At 42.6% G+C, this 22,375-nt stretch overlaps 1 protein-coding gene across 1 annotated transcript in view; it reads right to left on the bottom strand.

Annotated features, from left to right (window-relative positions):
* The window catches only part of LOC134350708 (A-kinase anchor protein 12-like), an 82,061-nt gene extending 76,461 nt beyond the window's left edge, over positions 1–5,600 (bottom strand). The window contains exon 1 of the mRNA XM_063056292.1: positions 4,798–5,600. Coding sequence (XP_062912362.1) covers positions 4,798–4,920 — 123 coding nt within the window. The 5' untranslated portion in view covers positions 4,921–5,600. The remainder of the gene's footprint in view (positions 1–4,797) is intronic.
* Positions 5,601–22,375: the final 16,775 nt, after the last annotated feature.

Here is a 22,375-nt window from a genome sequence, read left to right on the forward strand (position 1 = left end):
TCAGTCTATGCCTCTTATCATCTTGTACATTTCTATCAAGTCACCTCTCATCCTCCTTCACTTCAAAAAGAAAAGCCCTAGCTTGTTCAACCTTTCTTCATAAGACATGGCCTCTAATCCAGGCAGCATCCTGGTAAACATCCTCTACACCCTCTGTAAAGATTCCACATCCTTCCTATAATGAAGCAACCAGAACTGTACACAATATTCCAAGTGTGGTCTAACCAAGGTTTTATAGAGCTGCAAATAGTACCTCGTGATTCTTGAACTAAGTCTCCTGACTCATGAAGACCAACATACCATATGTCGTCTTAACAACACTATCAACTAGTGCAGCAACTTTGAGGGATCTATGGACATGGGCCCAATGATCCCTCTGTTCTACCACACTGCCAATAATCCATGAACTCTGCCTTCAAATTTGATCTTCCAAAATGAATCAATTGTCTTTATAAACACAAGATGTTCTGCAGATGCTGGAAATCCAGAGCAACACACACACAAAATGCTGGAGGAACTCAGCAAGTCAGGCAGCGTCTATGGAAAGGAATAAGCAGTTGATGTTTTGGGCCAAGTCCCTTCATCAGGACTGGAAAGGAAGGGGGAAGACACGAGAATAACGAAATGTGGGGGGTTGGGAAGGTAGGCAAGAAGGTGATAGGTGAAGCAAGGTTGGTGGGAAAAGGAAAGGGCTGGAAAAGAAGGAATCTGATAATAGCACAGAGTGGGCCATAGGAGAAAGTGAAGGAGGGGCACCAGGGAGAGGTGATAGGCAGATGAGCAGTAGTACGACGCCAGAGTGGGGAATAGAAGAGGGAAGGGGGAGGGGAAAAGAAATATAAAGAAAAAAAATACCAGAGGGAGAAATTCTGCTTTCACTTATTTCTGGGTTGAACGCCATCTGTCACTTCTCAGTCCAGTTCACTTCTTGTCAACAGACACAAGATGCTAAATGAACTCAGCCAGGCAGCATCTATGTAGGTGAACAAACGGTCAATGTTTCAAGCCAAGACCCTTCATGATCTTGACCATTTATTCCCCTCCATAAATAATGCACAATTTGTTGAATTCCTTCAGCATTTTGTGTGTGTCACTCAAAATTTCCAGCATCTGCAGAATCTCCTGTGTCTATGGTTCAAATCAACTCTTTTCTTCCCCAGAGAAGGTAGACAATTACTTGTTTAAATATGGTAAAATAAACTGATTCATTTTGTGGCAGAATTTCATCTGCTTAAATCTAAACTAAACAGAAACTGCACTGAAGTCCAGATTTCTCCAACAATTATTGCATTAGGTTCACTCACAGTTCAGTCTTCTGAATGAAACAGGCTTGGTAATTAGCCCCATTGCCTAGAAAGTTATGGTTGAAGGTTCTCAAGAGATGTATGAGTACAATACAAAACAATTTTAATCCAAATGCAATTTATACATGTTCCCAATAAGGAAGAATGAATGCAAGGTCACTTGTCATATTTCAATTAGAACATTTCTTCCAAATAAACAACAGCCCTGTTGATGCTGAGTTTAGACAAGAGTGGGCAATGCAAGACCATCTCTCACAGACATAATGACTGCAAATGTCATATGGCAGTAAATGGTCAGCAGAAAATATTTACGCTTAAGTAAAGTAGCGAGAGATTAACATCAAACTAACCAAATTGTTCAGTTAAATTTCACAGTGACAGTGCAAGTTATCAGACCCACAGCTTACTAAAAAGTATGTAGAATACAAAGTAAAGCTGGGATCAGGGCATTCCTGGATGTACTGTAGCACTGAACAGTAAAATCTATAAGTTAACACTATAATACTATAAAACATAAGAGCAGAATTAGGCCATTTGGCCCAGTGAATCTGCTTCACCATTCCATCATGGCCAATTTATTATTCCTCTCAACCTCATTCTCCTGTGGTTATATTTCATTAGGAGTTTGGGAAGATTTGGTTTGTCACCTAAAAACACTTGAAAACTTCTACAGATGTATTGTGGAGAGCATTCTGACAGGCTGCGTCACTAACTGGTATGGGGGGAGGGGGCTACAGAAAGCTATAAAATTAGTCAGCGTCATCTTGGGTACTAGCCTCGGTAGTATCCAAGACATCTTCATGGAGCGGTGCCTCAGAAAGGCAGTCTCCATCATTAAGGACCGTCATCACCCAGGACATGCCCTCTCTTCATTGTTACCATCAAGAAGGAGCTACAGAAGCCTGAAGACACACACACAGCGATTCAGGAACAGTTTCTTTCCTTCTGCCATCCAATTTCCAAATGGACATTGAATTCATTCACTTTTATTATTGCTGTTTTTGCACTATTTTTAATTTAACTATTTAATACACACAGAGTTACTGCAATTGATTTATTTATTTTTTTCCTATATTATCATGTATTTCATTATACTGCCGCTAAGTTAACAAATTTCACAACATATGTGATATTAAACCTTAACCTGATTTTGATTCTGCCTTCTCCTCGTAACCTTTGACACCCTTTCTAATCAAGAACCTATCAACCTCCACTTTAAATATACCAATGTATTGGCCTCCACAGCCATCTGTAGCAGTGAATTCCACAGATTCACCACCCTTTGGCTAAAGAAATTCCTCCTTAACTCTGTTCTAAAGGAACATCCTTCTATTCTGAAGCTGTGCCCTCTGGAATTAGACTCTCCAGCGATAGGAAATATCCTCTCCACGCCCATTCTATCTAGATCTTTCAATATTCAATACATTTCAATGAGATGCCCCTCATTCTTCTAAACTCCAGTGAGTTCAGGCCCAGAGCCATCAAACAGTTTTCACACATTAACTCTTATATTCCCGAGATTATTCTCATGAGCTGTCTCTGGAACCTCTCCAATGCCAGCATATCTTTTCTTAGATAAGGGGCCTAAAACTGTTCACAATACTCCAAGTGTGGTCTGACCAATGCCTTATAAAGTCTCAAAATTATGTCCTTGCTTTTATATTCTAGTTCTCTCAAAATTAATACAAACATTGCATTTGCCTACCTCACCACCAACTCAATTTGTAAGTTAACCTTCAGGGAATCCTGCATGAGGACTCCCAAGTCCTTTTGCACCTCCGGTTTGTGAATTTGCTCACTGTTTAGAAAATAGTCTATGCCTTTATTTCTTCTACCAAAGTGCATGACTGTATTCCATCTGCCACTTCTTTGTCCATTCTCCTAACTTGCCTACATCCTGCAGACTCCCGCTTCCTCAACACTTCTTGCCCCTCCACCTAACTTTGTATTGCCAGCACTCCCAGCCACAATACCATCAATTTCATCCTCCAAATCACTGACATATAACGCGAAAAGAAGCTGTCTCAACACCACCCCATGATACACGTCACCAGCAGCCAACCAGAAAAGGCCCCCTTTATTCCTTTTCTTCGCCTCCTGCCAGTCAATCCAATCTCTATCCATGCTAGTAACATTCCTGTAGTACCATGGGCTCTCATGTTGTTAAGCAGCCACATGCGTGGCACCTTGTCAAAGGCCTTCCCTGAAAATCCAAGTGTACAACATCCACTGACTTTCCTTTGACTCCCTCTCTAAGAAATCCAACACATTTGTCAGGCAAGATTTACCCTGAAGAAAACCATGCTGATGTTGGCCTACTTTATCATGTGTTCCAAGTACCCCAAAACCTCATCTTTATTAATAGGCTCCAACATCTTACCAACCACTGAGGTCATGCTAACTGACCTACAATTTCCCATCTTCTGCTTTCTTCCCTTCTTAAAGAGTGACATTTGCAATTTCCAGTCCTTCAGGACCATTCCAGAATCTAGTGATTCTTGAAAGATCATTACTAATGCCTCCACAATCTCTTCAATTAGGTTTTTTCAAAATCAGGGGTGTAGTCCGTCAGGTCAAGACTCATCTACTACTGTGTTTTCCTGAGCACCTTCTCTTTAGTAAGAGTGACTACACTCACTTCTGCCCTTTGACATTTGAATTTCTGGCATACCATTTGTGTGTTACAGTGACAACTGACACAAAATAATTATTGGGACCATCCGCCATTTCTTTGTCCTTCATTACTACCTCTCCCTATCATTTTCCAGCTCGTCTCCATATTTCCTCTTTTCTATCCTTATTGCTTTTTAGTTGACTTCCCGTTTGTTTTTAAAAGCATCCCAATCTTCTAGATTCCCACTTTTTTTTGCTATGTTGTATGCTCTCTCTTTTGCCTTTATGCTGACTTCCCTTGTCAGCCAGTTGTCCATTCTTCATCTGGAACACTTCTCCATCATATTGGATGTATCTATTCTACACCTTCCCAATTACTCCCAGAAACACCAGCCATGCTGTTCTGCCATCACCCCTTCCAATCAATTTTGGCCTGTTCCTCTCTCATGCCTCTGTTCTTCCTTTCACTCCATTGATACATCTGATTTCAGCTTCTCTCTCTTTCTCTCAAACTACAAGGTGAATTCTATATTGTGATACTATCTATAATACTAGACGTTAGATACTGGAGAGGATAGTGGGACAGAAGGGAGCGGGGTGGGAAGAGGAGGGTGTGAATTGGAGGTGGTGTGAAACGAGAGCAGTGGGTCACTGTTAACCTGTAATTTCTCTAACTGTAACAGTATATTCTGCAGTTTTCTCTGTTTGTACTCTATGTATGGAATGAAATGTCTGATAGCATACAAACAAAAGCTTTTTCAGTGTACCATTTACCAAACTCTCCCAGTATGATCCTGATCTCGCCCTGCAGACAGACAGACAGACACACACACAACCAGCAGCTCTGGCTGTTAACTCCCTCCCTTCTTCCGTTGCTCACCTTGCCGTCTGCCCCTTCATCCGAGTGATGGTCGCTGGTCTCAGGACACTGCTCCTCCCTTTCCCCGCGGCTGTCCGGCTGACCGGGAGCGGCGAGTTCCTGAAGTGACGCGCCGACTCCCATACTCCGAAAGTTTAAGGGAAAAGCTCTCCAACGCAAAATAAATATAAAGAGAAATAACACCCCACCCCTCTCCTAGCACTTTCTTTTCCGGGTTCGGATGGATCCCGTTCTATTCTCAAATTGGACCTTTATGCTCCTCTTGCTGAAGGAGACTCTCAGTTCAACTGAGTCTGGTCCCTCTCTCTGTTTCAAGCGGATAGACTCTAACGCCTGGCGTCAGACTGACTCTGGTTCTTCTCCCCGTCTGAGTCTAGACACTGGCTCCTCTCCTCCCCTCCCCGCCGCGGTCCGACTGGACAATCGGTCTCCTCCCACCTGCGGCTCGGACTGGACGGGGCTCTTTCTCCCACCACCGGCGTCGGAATGGACAGTGGCTCTCCTACCCCCTCCGGGGGAGGGGCTGGACAGATTTTCTCTCCCCTTGCGGGGAGGAGGCTCGTCTTCCTCCGAGGTCGACTGAACAGTGGGTTTCCTCTCAATTTCGGGGTCAAACTGGAGTGGTTCCCAAACACCCCCAACCCCTCCCCGGGGTCAGACTGGCTTTATCTTTTCTGTTCCCCTGAGAATCAGTTTACTTTTAGTCTGAGTAAAAGTCTCTCCGATCGCTGCACCTCGCCCGATGCACACAGACAAATCTCTGCGTCTGTCCTCAGCTTCCAGCCCTCTTCTCCCTGGACAGAACCGTGTCGCAAGGCAAGGCGTGGCCAATCCGAACCACCCCTTTTTCTATACCGTACGGTTTTTTCCCCCAACTTCTACATCATTATAACAAAAGCACTAGAAACAATGATAATTAACACGAGAAAAATTAAAATGTTCCCATCCTCATCCAAAATGCCACTTATCCCTTTCTGGTTTACGAAAATTCGTCTGTTGCAACTTCGACATCACTACAACAAAAACACGAGATTAACAGTAACTAAAGCAGACTAAATTAAAATGTTCCCATCCTGATCGAGGATGTTATTTATTCCCCGCGGCGTCCAACGGTACCGGAACACCTCCAGGATACCCGAGGACACCGTGTGTTCTTTCCCCAGGGTTACCCAGACACGAACACAACCCCGGGTAATTCCAAAGCGGTCTGCCTCCTGGACCCCCGATAGCCCCAAAGAGCAAGTTTACTGACACATCCTCCTCCCTCGTCCGTCTCGGTACTGGACGAGCAAATATGAAGGTGACGAGGCTAAAATGCAAGCAGAAGGCAAGGAGCAGCTCCCTCAAATAAATGTGGAAAAAAGGCTGCATACTCCCTGTACACGTGGTTCCAGCCTGCAGAAGCGACAAGCGGCTGGGAGTTCCGTGCGCAACCTTATGAAGATTGCAGGCAACAGCAGCCTCCACCCCAGGTCCCTTCTGAATACTACACTAAATCCTTGAATGCCTGGTAAATTCCAGCCCACTGCTGTAGTTTAATGCTCTGAATACGTTAAATTCCATAGTTACTTCTCCAAAATGTGTAGTTAATGATATAAGACACGAGGCCTTCCACTGGTCGGGGGTCACGCTGAATGTTGCGTTCTAACTGTCTGCATTGAAGTCGATGCGCAGCTCGGGCAGTACGAGAGAGAGAGAGCAAGCTGTTGCCGGCGCAGCTGATGAATCCAAAGGAAGGGCAGAAACCGATATAGTCTGGTTCCAGCAGCGTCGCAGGAGTTGCCAGTCTGCATTGGACTCAACGTAAGGAGGGACTCCAGCTGCGGATTTTTCCTCGGGGTTTATTCCCGAAGTCTTCTGCATGAATGGGTATAGCCGCAAGGCAGAGTTGGTTTGAGGTCAGAGCTAGATGAGCTGCCAACCACAGCTGATGGGCCCCATCTGCCCGAAAAGACTGGTTCCTGAGGTTGTTACAGGTGTGGGGATAAGCTCCCAGTACATATTAAATGCTCCCAATAGTGTGCATTTCAAATAGCCTATGATAACCAAGTCCAGCTCCTGGTCTTCATGTGTGGCTTAGATACTAAACCCGGCAGAATTGGAGAACGGGAGAAAGGGGCAAGGAGGATTATTTAATAATAAGTGCAGCAATTTATCTCTATTAAAAGTACCTTCTTAATATGAATAGTATTTTAGATGACTTGTATAAATATTATGATTGAAATGTTAGCCCTTTTGTACTATCATAAGGCCATAAAACCTGGGAGTAGAATTAGGCCATTTGGTCCATCGAGCCTGCCCCACCATTCCATCATGGCTAGTTTGTAATCCATTTCAACTCCATTCTCCTGCCATCTCCCCATAACCTTTGCCACCCTTACTAGTCAAGAACCTAACAACCTCTGCTTTAAATCAGCTAATTGACTTGGCGTGCACAGCTGTGTGCGGCAACAGATTCCACAGATTCACCACACTCTGGCTAAAGAAAATTTTCTTGTATCTGTTCTAAATTGACACCCCTCTATTCTGAGGCTGTGCCCTCTGGCCCTACAGTATAAGAAAAATCCTCCCAACATCCATTCTATTTGGGCCCTTCATTATTCCATAGGTTTCAAAGAGATTCCCTTAGCCCCCTTCATTCTTCTAAGCTCCGGAGCATACAGTCCCAGCCAGAGTAATGAAATGGTCCTCATATGTTAACCCTTTCATTCCTGGAATCATTCTCATGAATTTCCTCAGGATCCTCTCCAATGCCAGTACATCGTTTCTTAGATAAAGGGCCCAAAACTGCTCCAAGTGCAGTCTGACCAATGCTTTATAAAGCCTCAGGATTGTCTCCTTACTTTTATATTCTAGTCTGCTTGAAATAAATGCTTTCATGAATGTTAATCTTTAGGATTCCCTAAAGGTTAACTTGCAGACTGAGTCCCTTTGCACCCCTGATTTTTGAATTTTCTCCCTATTTAGAAAATGGTCTATGCCTTTATTCCTTTCACCAAAGTGCATGCCCATGCACTTCCCTACATTATATTCCATCTGCAACTTCTTTGCCCATTCTCTCAAACTTCTGCTTCCTCAACACTACCTGCACCTCCAACTATCTTTGTATAATTTGCACACTTAGCCACAAAGGCATCAATTCCTTCATAAACATCATTGACGTATAACGTGGCCCCAACACAAACCCCTGCGGCACATCACTCGTCACTGGCAGCCAACCAGAAAAGGCCCCCTATATTCCCATTCTTTAGTTTCTGCCAGTTAGCCAATCTTCTATCCATGCTAGTACCTTTCCTATAATACCATGGGCTCTTAGCTTGTTTAGCACCCTCGTGTCTGGCACCTTGTCAAAGGCCTTCTGAAAATCTAAATAAACAACATCCACTGAATCTTCTTTGTCTATCCTGCCCGTTACTTCCTCAAAGAATTCCAACACATTTTTCTGGCAAGGTTTCCCCTTTAGAAAGCCATACTGACTTTAGCTGATTTTATCCTGTACCCCATAACCTTATCCTTAATAATAGCTGCCAACAATTTTCCAACCACTGAAGTCAAGCTAACTGGCCTATAATTTCCTTCCTTCTGCCTCCCTTCCTTTTTAAAGAGTGGAGTGACATTTGCAATATTCCAGATCTCAGTAACTATTCCAGAATTTAGTGATTCTTGAAAAATCAGTACGAATGCCTCCACAATCTCTTCAGCTACTTCTTTCAGAACGTTGGGATGTGGTCCATCTGATCCAGGTGACTTATCTACCTTAAGACTTTTCAGCTTCCCAAGCACCTTCTTCTTAGTAATCGTAATGACACTCACTTCTGTCCCCTGACACTCATGCATGTCTGGCTTTCTACTAGTATTTTCCATCATGAAGACTGATACAAAATACTTATTAAGTTAGCCCTTTATTTCTTTGTCCTCCCAATACCACTCTCCAGCGGCCCAATATCCAGTCTGGGCTATCTTTTACTCTTTAAATATCTGAAAATACTTTTTGTATCCTCTTTTATATTATTGACTTTCATATTTCATCCTTTCTCTCCTTATCACTTTCTAGATGCCTTCTATTGGTTTTTAAAAGCTTCCCACTAATTTTTGGTATATTATATGCCTTCTCTTTTGCTCTTATGCTGTCTTTGACTTCCCTTCTCAACCACGGTCATCCTTCTTTTAGAACACTTCATCTTTGGGATGTATCTTTCCTGCGCCTTCTGAATTTCCCCCAGAAACACCAGCCATTGCTGTTCTGCTGTCATCCCTGCTGGTGTCCCCTTCCAATCAATTTTGGCCAGCTCCTCTCTCATACCTCTGTAATTCCCATTAATTCACTGTAATAGTGATAGTTTTGAATTTAGCTTCTCTTTCTCAAACTGCAGAGCGAATTCTATCATAATCGGGTGGGTTTAAACTAGTTTGGCAGGAGGATAGTTTACAAACAGAGGCAATATGTAGTGAGACTCCAAGCAAGGAGAGGCTGATGACACGGTAAAGTGGCAGTTAACATAATAAATTGCAATGTAAAAGGTGGACAAAATCAAAAAAGGGCAAATACAGAACTGAAGGTGTTATATTTGAATGAGCACAGTATACAGAATAAGGTAGATGAACTTGTAGCACAGTTACATATTGGCATGGCTAAAAGAAGATTATAGCTGGGAGCTTAATGTCCAAGGATACACATTGTATCGAAAGGACAGGCCGGGAGGCAGAAGGGGTGGCATTGCTCTGTTGGTAAAAAATGAAATCAAATCATTAGAAGGAGGTGACATAGGGTCGGAAGGTGTTGAATCATTGTGAATAGAGCTAAGAAATTGCAAGGGAAAAGAGATCCTGTCGGGAGTTGTGTACAGACTCCCAAACAGTAGTAAGGATGTGGTCTACAAATTACACCGGGAGATAGAAAACACATGCCAAAAGAGCAATGTTACTATAGTCATGGGTGATTTCAATGTGCAGGTAGATTGGGAAAATCAGGTTGGTGCTGGATTCCAAGAGGGGGGATTTCTAAAATGCCTATGAGATGGCTTTTTAGAGCAGCTTATGGTTGAGCCCACTAGCGGATCAGCTATTCTGGATTGGGTGTTGTGCAATGAACCCGAATTGTTTAGAGAGCTTAAGGTAAAAGAACTCTTAGAGGCAAGTGATCATAATATGATCAAATTCACCCTGAAATTTAAAGAGGAGAAGCTAAAATCAGATGTACTTCATGAAAGAGGAGTTAGCCAGACTTGATTGGAAAAGAGTACTGGCAGGGATGACGGCAAACCAGCAATGGCTGAAATTTCTGGAAGCAAGTTGGAAGGCACAGGATAAATACTTCCTAAAGAGGAAGAAGTATTCTAAAGGCAAGATGACACAACCATGGTTAACAAGAGAAGTCAAAGCCAAAGAGAGGGCATATAATAGAGCAAAAATTAGTGGGAAGTTGGAGGATTGAGACACTTTTAAAAGCCAACATAAGGCAACTAAAAAGTCATAAGAAGGTAAACATGGAATATGAAAGTAAGCGAGCCAATAATATTGGAGAGGATACCAAAAGTTTCTTCAAGCACATAAAGTGAAAAAGAGAGGTAAGGGTAAATATCAGACCATGGGAAAATGATGCAGGAGTGGTAGTAAAGGGGGAAAAGGAAAAAGCAGATGAACTGAATAAGTATTTTGCTTCAGTCTTCACTGTGGAAGGCACTAGCAGTATGGTGAAAGTTCCAGATGTCACAGGTCATGAAGTGTATGAAGTTACCATTACTCAGGAGAAGGTTCTTTCAGGGTTCTGAAAAAAGTAGCTGAAGAGATTGTGGAGGCATTAGTAATGATCTTTAAAGAATCACTAGATTCTGGAATGGTTCCAGAAGACCGGAAAGTTGCAAAAATCACTCCACTCTTCAAGAATTGAATTGAATTGACTTTGTTATTTATATCCTTCATATACATGAGGAGTAAAAATCTTTGCGTTATGGCTCTGTCTAAATGTCAATGTGAAATTTATAATAATTTATAATAAATATTATGTAAAACAGATCAGTCAATATAACACAGAAATACAGTTGTGTCTGCATGAATTAAGCAGTCTGATGGCCTGGTGGAAGAAGCTATCCCGGAGCCTGTTGGTCCTGGCTTTTATGCTGTGATACTGTTTCCCAGATGGTAGCAGCTGGAACAGTTTGTGGTTGAGGTGACTCGGATCCCCAATGATCCTTCGGGCCCTTTTTACACACCTATTGCTGTAAATGTCCTGAATAGTGGGAAGTTCACATTTACAGATGTGCTGGGCTGTCTGCACCACTCTCTGCAGAGTCCTGCGATTGAGGGAAGTACAGTTCCCATACCAGGCAGTGATGCAGCCAGTCAGGATGCTCTCAGTTGTGCCCCTATAGAAAGTTCTTAGGATTTGGGGGCCCATACCAAACTTCCTCAACCGTCTGAGGTGAAAGAGGTGCAGTTGTGCCTTTTTCACCACACAGCCTATATGTACAGACCACATGAGATCCTTGATGATGATCTCACCGAGGGAGAGAAGAAGAAGAAAGGAAATTATAGGTTAGTTTGTCTGACCCCAGCGATTGACAAAATGTTGGAGTCGATTATTAAGAATAAAGTCTTAGGGTACTTGGAGGCATACGATAAAACAGGCTGTAGTCAGCTTTGTTTCCTCAAGGGAAAATCTTGCCTGACAAATCTGTTGGAATTCTTTGAAGAAATAATAAGCAGAATAGACAAAGGAAAATTGGTTGATGTTGTGTACTTGAACTTACAGAAGCCTTTGACAAGGTGCTACACATGAGGCTGCTTAACAAGCTAAAAACCCATGGCATTACAGGGAAGATTCTAGCATGGATAAAGCAGTGGCTAATTGGCAGGAGGCAAAGAGTGGGAATAAAGGGAGCCTTTTCTGACTGGCTACCAATGACTGGTGGTGTTCCACAGGGGTCTGTGTTGGGACCGATTCTTTTTATGTTATATGTCAATGATTTGCATGATAGAATTCATGGCTTGTTGCAAAGTTTGCAGATAATATGAAGATAGATGAAGGGCAGGTAGTTTTGAGGAAGTAGAGAGGCTACAGAAGGACTTAGGTAATTAAGAGAATGGGCAAAGCAGGTGGAATACTGTGTTGGGAAATGTATGGTCATGCACTTTGGTAGAATGAATGAAAGGGTTAACTATTTTCTAAATGGAGAGAAAATACAAAAAAAAATCTGAGATTAAAAGGGTCTTGGGAGCCCTTGGGCAGGATTCCCTAAAGGTTAATTTGCAGGTTGAGTCTGTGGTGAGGAAGGCAAGTGCAATATTAGCATTAATTTAAAGAGGACTAGAATATAAAAGCAAGGATGTATTGTTGAGACTTTACAAAGCACTAGTGAGGACTCACTTGGAGTATTCTGAGCAGTTTTCGGCCCCTTATCGTAGAAAGGATGTGCTGAAACTGTAGAGGGTTCAAAGGAGGTTCACAAAAATGATTCCAGGATTGAACGGCTTGTCATGTGAAGAACACTTGATGGCTCTGGGTCTGTATTCACTAGAATTCAGAAGAATGAGGGGTAACCTCATTGAAATCTGTTGAATGGTGAAAGATCTTGATCGAGTGGATGTGGAGAGGATGTTTCCTATGGTGGGAGAGTCTAAGACGAGAGGGGCATCCTTTTAGAACAGAGATGAGGAAGAACTTCTTTAGCCAGAGAGTGGTGAATCTGTGGAATTCATTGCCGAGGTTGTATATGTATATTTAAGGCCAAGGTTGATAGATAATTGATTAGTTGGGGCATGAAGGGATACTGTGGAAAGCAGGAGAATGAAGTTGAGAGGAGAAATGGATCAGGCATGATGAAATGGCAGAGCAGACTCGATGGGCTAATTGGCCTACTTCTGCTCCTATATCTTACCTTATAATCACTGTCTCCTAAGGGTTCCTTTACTATAAGCTCCCCAATCATATCTGGGTCATTACGTAACATCCATTTCAGAATTGTCATTCCCCTAATGGGCTCAATCAAAAGCCACTCTAAAAAAAAGCCATCTTGTAGGCATCTACAAATTACCTCTCTTGGCATCCAGCACCAACAGGATTTTCATAATCTACCAGCATATTAATAGTTGGCCTGTGGCATAGTGGCATCTGCACTGGACTTTGAGGCAAGTGGTTCTGGGTTTGAATCCAACTGGCTCCTTGCACTCTTTTTCTGTGCTGGGTTGAACGTTGAGCTAGCAATTCAGCCTTGTGATAAAACAGACACAAATGCTACAGAAACAGCAACGTTGCTGTTGCTGCACCACAAGGTATGGAAAGGAATAACAATGCCACCACACCCCCTTTGCCTACCTGCCTGTCCACTGTAATTATTATAAATTACTGAGATATGGTGAAAAGCTTTGGTTTGAATTCAATCCAGACAGAACATGTCATACATAAGTATGTCAAGGTAGTAAAAAGAAAAAAAAACAGAATTCAGAATTTAGAGCAATTCACACAGAATGCTGGAGTATCTCTATAGAGAAAGTGCAGTGCAGGTAGACAAGTGGGAGATCAAGACCTTGAAACTGAACATGAACAAGACTAAAGGGGTGATTGTTGAGTTTAGGAATGCGTAGGCTGACTACTCCTCATTACTCCTCCATGCAGAGAGTTCAGAGCACCAAGTTTTTGGGAGTCCACATAGTGGATGATCTCACCTGGTCCCTCAGCACCATCTCTTTAGTCAAGAGAGCACAACAGCACTCCATTTCCTGAGGAGATTTGGGTGAGCAAGCTCCCCCCCATTCTCACCTATTTTTACCGGAGCAACGTTGAGAATATATTGTACTGACCAGCTGTATCACGGTGTGGTATGGGAATTGCAAGGAATCTGACTGCAAGACCCCACAAAATATTGCGAGGACTGCTGACAGGATCATCAGGGTCTCTCTTCTACCCATCCAAGATATGCAGGGCCCTTTGCATTGTCAAGAATCCCTCCCATCATCTCACAATCTCTTTGAAGCGCCCCCCCCCCCACCACCACCAGGCAGGAGGTACCATAGCATTAGGACAAAGACGGTTAGGACGGGAAACAGTGTCTTCTCCCAGGCCATGAGACCTCCTTCCTGCTATCACCCAGGTCTCATCACATATAATGTGCCAGTTGTGTTATAGAGGCATCCATTAGTCTCGTGAGACCATGGATTTGCACCTTGGAAGGTTTCCAGGGCACAGGCCTGGGCAAGGTTGTATGGAAGAATGGCAGTTGCCCATGCTGCAAGTCTCCCCTCTCCACACCACTGATGTTGTCCAAGGGAAGGGCACTAGGGTCGATACAGCTTGGCATTGGTGTCGTCGCAGAGCAATGTGTGGTTAAGTGCCTTGCTCAAGGACACACACACTACCTCAGCCGAGGCTCGAACTAGCGACCTTCAGATCACTAGACGAATGCCTTAACAACGCAATTGTGTTATATTGCTTATTTTTTAAATTTGTGTTGCAAATGCGTCTTATGCTAAATGTCAGCCTTCTGGAATATATTTTATTATTTGTTAATTTACTTGTGGTAATATTACTTTATGTATTGTGACTGAGTTATACGTATTGCGTTGTGCACCTTGGTCCGGAGGAACATTGTTTCATTTAACTGTGTACATATATAGAGTAGAAATGACAATAAATTTGAACTTGAAGAGTTGACCTTTTAGCATCTGAGAGGTCCATTCAAGATTGTTAACAAGGGGAAAGAAGCTGCCCTTGAGTTTGGTGGAAGATGATGGTGCAATCACAGCAGTTAAAAAGCATTTGGACAAGTAAGTGAATAGGAAAGGAATAGAGGGATATGGTCCAAATGCAGGAGAATGGGATTAATGTAGATAGATGTTTGTGTTTCATGGACGAGACAGGCTGAAGGGCCTGTTTCTGTGCTGTGCAATTCAATGAATCTATGACTCTTTATGAGTCTGCAAGGCACTCTGTCCTCTTCTGAAAACAATCCTACCTTCCAATTAAACCAGAATTGCAATTAAACTTGCTTCCTTAAAGGACAACAAGGCAAATATTCAGCAGTTCATCGGAACACACTGGGCTCTGTCTTCATCGGCATGACACTAAGAGATGTGTATTAAGCAAAAGAAAATGCCATTGTTTGATCAACGGAGGGGTCAGCGTGTGGTTGGAGGGACAGCACTGAGAATTATTCAACTACTGGTGAGTTTGTAAACAGTTGGTTGGCTTTTGACACAATGCAACAGGAATGCAGCAGTTTGTCCTGGTGAGTTCCTACTGTTTGCCTGGGATTATCAAGAACAGCTTGTTCAAATTGCTGCAGAACATAGCAACCTAATGTCAAGTGGACAAGTTTGGGGCCATTGCTTATTTGCAGGAAACCCAACCATTTTGTGGCTTTTTACCACTTCTGTAGCCCAGCCTGTCTGGTTTGTGAATAGGATGGGCCCACCTTGGAACAGTAGTGGCTGCTCAGCTATGTCCTTGGCTGAGCTGTTTCTCAAAGTCAAAGTCAGAGTAAATTTATAATCAAAATACATATATGAAAACATTTTTCTTGGGAGCGACTTGGAAGGCACAGGATAGATATCTCCCAAAGAAGTATTCTAAAGAGACGATGAGGCAACTGTGGCTGACATGGGAAGTCAAAGACAACATAACAACAGATATATAAAGTGTAAAAGAAAGTGGATATCAGACTACTGGAAAATGATGCTGGAACGGTAATAATGAGTTACAAAGAAATGGCAGACAAATGGAATAAGCATTTTGCATGTCTTCACTGTGGAAGACACTAGGAATATGACAGAAATTTGAGAGTGTTGGAGGGCAGAAGTGAGTGCAGTCACTATTACTGAAGAGAAGGTGCTGTAGGGAAGTTGAAAGGTCTGAAGATACTGCACTCACCTGGATCACATGGACTACACCTCAGGGCTCTGAAAGAGGTGGCTGAAGAGGTTGTGCAGGCAACAGTAATAAACTTTCAAGAATCACTAGATTCTGGAATGATTCCAGAGGACTGAAAAATTGCAAATGTAACACTACTCTTTAAGAAGTGAGGGAGGCAGAAGAAAGGAAATTATAGGCCTGTTAGCCTGACTTCAGTGGTTGGGAAGATGTTGGAGTCCATTATTAAAGATGAGGTTCCAGGCTACTTGGATGTACATGATAAAATAGGCTGACACCAGCATGGTTTCCTTCATGGGATACCTTGCCTGACAATTCTGTTGGAATTCTTTGAGAAATAACTGGCAGAAAGTCCAAAGTAAAATTTATTATCAGAGTACACACATGTCACCATAAACAACCCTGAGATTCTTTTTCTGCGGCATACTTAGCAAACCTATAGAACAGTAACTGTAAACTGTAAACATCAGGAACTATTAACTGTAAGCAAACTGCAAATGTGATATAAATAAATAGCAATAAATAATGAGCATGAAATAACAATATAACAGAGTCCTTAAATAAGTTTAGCTATTCCATTTTGTTCAAAAGCCTGATGTTTGAGGGGTAGTAACTGTTCTTGAACCTGGTGGTGCGAGTCTCCTGAGGCACCTGTAATTTCTAAGTGACGGCAGCAGCAAGAAAAGAGCATGGCTTGGGTGATGGGGATCTCTGACGATTGATACTTCTTTTTTACAGCAACATTTCATGTCAATATGGTCAATGGTTGGGAGGATTTTACTCATGAGATACTGGGCCAAATCCACTGCCTATTGTAGAATTTTCCGCTCAAGGGCATTGGTGTTCCCATACTAGGCCATAATGCAGTCAGCCAACACACTTCTCACCACACATCTATTGAAGTTTGCCAAGGCTTTCAGAATCAGAATCAGGTTTATTATCACCGGCATGTGACGTGAAATTTGTTAACTTAGCAGCAGCAGCAGTTCAATGCAATACCTAATCTAGCAGAGAGAGAGAAAAAAAAACATAATTATAAATAAACAAGTAAATCAATTACGTATATTTGAATAGATTATTTAAAATGTGCAAAAGCAGAAATACTGTATATTAAATAAGTGAGGTACTGTCCAGAGCTTCAAAGTCCATTCAGGAATCGGATGGCAGAGGGGAAGAAGCTGTTCCTGAATCACTGAGTGTGTCCCTTCATGCTTCTGTATCTCCTACCTGATGGAAACAGTGAGAAAAGGGCATGCCCTGGGTGCTGGAAGTCCTTAATAATGGACGCTGCCTTTCTGAGCCACTGCTCCCTAAAGATGTCCTGGGTACTTTGAAGGCCCAAGATGGAGCTGACTAGATTTACAACCTTCTGCAGCTTCTTTCGGTCCTGTGCAGTAGCCCCTCCATACTAGACAGTGATGCAGCCTGTCAGAATGCTCTCCACTGTACAACTATAGAAGTTTTTGAGTGTATTTGTTGACATACCAAATCGCTTCAAACTCCTAATAAAGTATAGCCGCTGTCTTGCCTTCTTTATGACTACATCATTGTGTCGGGACCAGGTTAGATCCTCGGAGATCTTGACACCCAGGAACTTGAAAAGCTGTTCACTCTCTCCACTTCTGATCCCTCTATGAGGATTGGTATGTGTTCCTTTGTCTTACCCTTCCTGAAGTCCACAATCAGCTCTTTCGTCTTACTGACGTTGAGTGCCAGGTTGTTGCTGCGGCACCATTCCACTAGTTGGCATATCTCACTCCTGTACACCCTCTCGTCACCACCTGAGATTCTACCAACAATAGTTGTATTATCAACAAATTCATAGATGGTATTTGAGCTATGCCTAGCCACACAGTCATGTGTATACAGAGAGTAGAGCAGTAGGCTAAGCACACACCCCTGAGGTGCACCAGTGTTGATCGTCAGCGAAGAGGATATGTATTCACCAATATGCACAGATTGTGGTCTTCTGGTTAGGAAGTCAAGGATCCAATTACAGAGGGAGGTACAGAGGCCCAGGTTCTGCAACTTCTCAATCAGGATTGTGGGAATGATGTATTAAATGCTGAGCTATAGTTGATGACCAGCATCCTAACATAGGTGTTTGTATTGTCTAGGTGGTCTAAAGCCATGTGAAGAGCCATGGAGATTGTGTCTGTCATTGACCTATTGTGACGATTGGCAAAATGCAATGGTTCCAGGTCCTTGCTGAAGCAGGAGTTCAGTCTAGTCATAACCAACCTCCCAAAGCATTTCATCACTGTCGATGTGAATGCTACCTGGCGATAGTCATTAAGGCAGCCCACATTATTCTTCTTTGGCACTGGCATAATTGTTCTCTTTTTGAAGCAAGGGGGATCTTCCGCCCGTAGCAGTGAGAGGTTGAAAATGTCCTTGAATACTCTCGCTAGTTTGTTGGCACAGGTTTTCAGAGCCTTACCAGGTACTCCATCGGGACCTTCTGCCTTGTGAGGGTTCACTGGCTTTAAAGACAGTCTAACATTGGCCCCTGAGACAGAGGTCACAGGGTCATCAGGAGCAGCAGAAATCTTCACAGCTGTAGTTGTGCTCTCCCTTTCAAAGCGTGCATAGAAGGCGTTGAGTTCATCTGGTAGTGAAGCATCACTGCTATTCATACTATTGGGTTTTGCTTTGTAGGAAGTAATGTCTTGCAGTCCCTGCCAGAAGTGTCGAATCTTCGCAGACTTCTGAGGAAGAAGTGGTACAGTCATGCTTTCTTTGCAATTATACTTATATGATGGGTCCAGGACAGGTACTCTGAGATAATGATATCCAGGTATTTGAAGTTACTGACCCTCTCTACCTCTAATCCTCTAATGATTACTGACTCATGGACCTTCGGTTTCCCTCTCCTGAAGTCTACAATTAGTTTCTTGCTCTTATTGACATTGAGTGAGATGTTGTTGAAATTACACCACTCAGCCAAATTTTCAATCTCCGTCCTGAATGCTGATTCATCACCACCTTTGATACAGCCCACAACAGTCGTGTCATCAGCAAACTTGTATATGGTGTTGGAGTTGTACTTAGCCACACAGTCATAGGTGTAAAGTGAGTAGAGCGGTAGGCTAAGTACACAACCCTGCAGTGCTCCTGTGCTGATGGAGATTGTGGAAGAGACATTTTTGCCACTTGTCATCGAAAGTAGGATTTAGTACTTCATGTGAGCATATGTAATTCTGATAAGTACATGCCACTAACCTTAACTTAAAGCATAATCTAGAAAAATGAAGAAATTATCATATTCAGAAGAAAAAGTTAACCAATGGAAGAACATGACCCTCCATGGAAGACATCCCCACGATCTGAGTAGACTAGATATTGACAAGGAAGCACTGAATGCTTGGCTCAGAGTTGGAGACCTCTTCCCAGGAAAAGGGGGGTTCCTATGGCAGTACAGGATCAGGTGGTTAACACAAAAATGATCAAAAATACATTATAAAAAAGCTACAAATTCAAGATGATAAATGAAGAAAATACTAAGATAAACCAGAAGCACATTATAGGATCCTGCAGCAGTTTAACTCAATCTGATTACTTACACAGGCACAATCAAGTAGAAAGCATAATTCATCAAAATCTTGCTATAAAACGCAAACTCATAAAAGACATCATACCTTACTATAGATACAAGCCTGATCCAATGTTAGAGTCAGAATCCTGCAAATTATATTACAACTGATTCATTATTATAGATAGGGCAATCCATAATAACCACCCAGATATAATATTACAGGATGAACAAGCAAGAACAACTTATTTAACAGATATAGTCATTCCAAACACACAAAACATACATAAATCAATAAGGGGAAAACACCAGAAATATGCTGAATTTAAAGAGGAAATTGAAAGATTGTGGAACATGAACAGTGTATACATTGTCCCAATAGTAATATCTACAACTGGTATCATCCCAAAGTCACTACACAATAGCATTTAACAACTAGGCCAACACAGCAATATTTATGTAAATCTCCAGAAAGCCTCAATACTAAACACCACTAGAATAGTCTGAAAGTTCCCAGCAACTGAGAAATGAGTGCACTTGGCTATGCCTGTAACTCAGGTTCTACCAGCTTGAACAGAGAAAAAAAACACAATAAAAATATTGTTGGCGCGTGGCAAAGTGGTTAAGGCATCAGTCTAGTGATCTGAATGTCGCTAGTTCGAGCCTCAGCTGAGGCAGCATGTGTGTCCTTGAGCAAGGCACTTAACCACACATTTCTCTGCAACAACACCAGTGCCAAGCTGTATTGGCCCTAGTGCCCTTCCCTTGGACAATGTTGGTGGCATGGAGAGGGGAGACTTGCAGCATGGGCAACTGCCAGTCTGCCATACCTTCCAAGGCGCAAATCCATGGTCTCACGAGACTAACAGATGCCTATTATTAAAAATAAATGAATATATATATGTATATATTATATATATAATATATATATAAAAGGTTATGGAGTCAGTTCAGAGTTGAGGAAGTAAGGTTATCCACACTTGTTCAGGATCCTGAGGGATGAAAGTAATAACTGTTCCTGAGCTGACGGTGATGCTCCTGTACCTCCTTCCTGATGGCAGCAGTCATAGAGAGCATGGCCTGAATAGTGGGTTTTATTGAGGGCAATCCAGGATACTGAATCGGAAATGAATCAAAAGACATGTACCTGTAGTCCAGGCTCTCAGAAGATGTTATGAGAGTTAGCAAACTTTAGAAGGAATGGTGGCAACGAGAACATTGAGTGTTAGGGCTCCAGAATTTTGGGAAGGAGGGAAGGTGAATACAGGTTGATTTTATTCTGTGTATGTGTTCTGCATCTCAAGCTGGTCTCAGGAGGTTGTCCATGATCCATTTCCATGAACACCATTGGACCACGTTGTGACAATGCTGCCATGTCACTGTATTGCAGAATTCTGATCCACCAGCAATCAAATGGCACCCGTTCCTTTCCAGGTCAGACTGCACTGTTGACTGGAAGTGGTCGTGATGTATTTGGACCACAAGGCACAGAGGGAGGCCATTCTGCCCACCACATCCATGTTAGCTCTTTGCTAGAGCTATCCAGTTATTTCCACTTTCCCCCAGGGCTCAGGAAACTTCTAAATTTCACATCCAACCCTTTCCTGAAAATTAGTATTGATTTTTTTTTTACTTCACTCCTGCTACAAATTGGCGACTAACTTTTTTAAAAAACCCAAGCAAAATGCTGAAGGAACTCAGCGGGTCAAGCAGCCTTTTACTAAAAACTACTTTTTATTCAACTGTAGCCTGTAGTTCTAGAGTTTCACACAAGAGCAACATCTTCTCCACAACTACCCTGCCAGGCTCTAATGACTCAGGCAAGTCCTCTCTCATTCTTTAGAACACTAGTGGGTACCAGCCTGCCATGCCTGACCTTTCCTCATAAGACAACGGCCTATTCTACCTCAACACGCACAAGATACTGAAGGGATTCAGCAGGTCAGTCAGCATCTATGGAGGGAAATGAAGAGTTGGTGTTCTGGGCAGAGACCCTTTATCAGAACTGGAAAGGAAGGGGAGAGAAGCCAGAGTGACAAAGGAGGGGGAGAAGCACAAGCTGGCAGGAAGTAGGTGAGTCCAGGTGAGAAGGGGAGGGTGGATGGGTGGGGGAGGGACGACGATAGATAAATTCCACCTATTGGCTTAGTCCAGTTGAAAAACTTCAGTGTGGAGGGCTCTCTCTGCCTCTGTTTCTTGTTGTACTCTCCACCACCTTGTCTGGCAACGGTCTGAATCACACAATAAATCAGTAATAATACTTCCTCTCACCTTTCCCTGGACCTTTCTCCAGACCTTAAATCTATGTTGACACAAGAACCACAGATCCTGGAGTGTTGAGCAATAAACAACTTGCTAGAACAACTTAACATTTCAGGTCAAAAAAATCCTTGCATCAAAGTTCAAATCTCAAAGTAAATTCATTATCAAAGTAGGAATATATTACCATATACTACCTTGAGATTGATTTCCTTGCAGGCATTTACAGGGAAACGAAATAAAAGAGAACTTTACAAAAAAACTTCACATAAACAGACAAGGATTTACAAACAACCACTGTGTAAATAAAACTAATACTAAGAACATAAGTTGTAAAGAGTCTTTGAAAGTGAGTCTGTAAGTTATTGCATCAGTTTTGCGAGTGAAGTTATCTATACTGGTTCAGGAGCCTGAAGGTTGTAGGTTAATAACTGTTCCTGAACCTGGTGGTGTAGGACCAAGGAAACATTAATAGTTCCTGTCCTACCACAGATACTGATTGACCCTCTGAATTCCTCCAGCAGATTGTTGGGTTAAGTTTATGCCTGCTATGTTAGTAGCACAGTCTGTGGAAAGTATTGCTCTCTGATCTGTATTCTCATGATTATCCTTTGCATCAGCAGAGGCTATAGGAGAGAGAAGTGCTGTTGGGGAACCTTGGCATGGTGTGGTAGTGTGTGTTGTCAAATGCAGGGAAAGATGGTTAGGACTTGGCCAGTGGCAGACACTTAGCACTGCATCATCGGAATTATTGATCAGAGGAAATCTCATGCAAAGGAAGTCAGCCAGGAGCTGAAGAGCAGCTGCAAGTCGTCACTGACCGTCTTAAACCAATGAACTTTACAGCCGGTATGTCCTCGCTGGAGCTGCAACCTAAACACTCAGTGTACCCTGGCCACCCACGGAGACAGGAAGTCAGAGAC

Source organism: Mobula hypostoma, chromosome 8, assembly GCF_963921235.1.
Source record: "Mobula hypostoma chromosome 8, sMobHyp1.1, whole genome shotgun sequence".
Lineage (NCBI taxonomy): Eukaryota > Metazoa > Chordata > Chondrichthyes > Myliobatiformes > Myliobatidae > Mobula > Mobula hypostoma.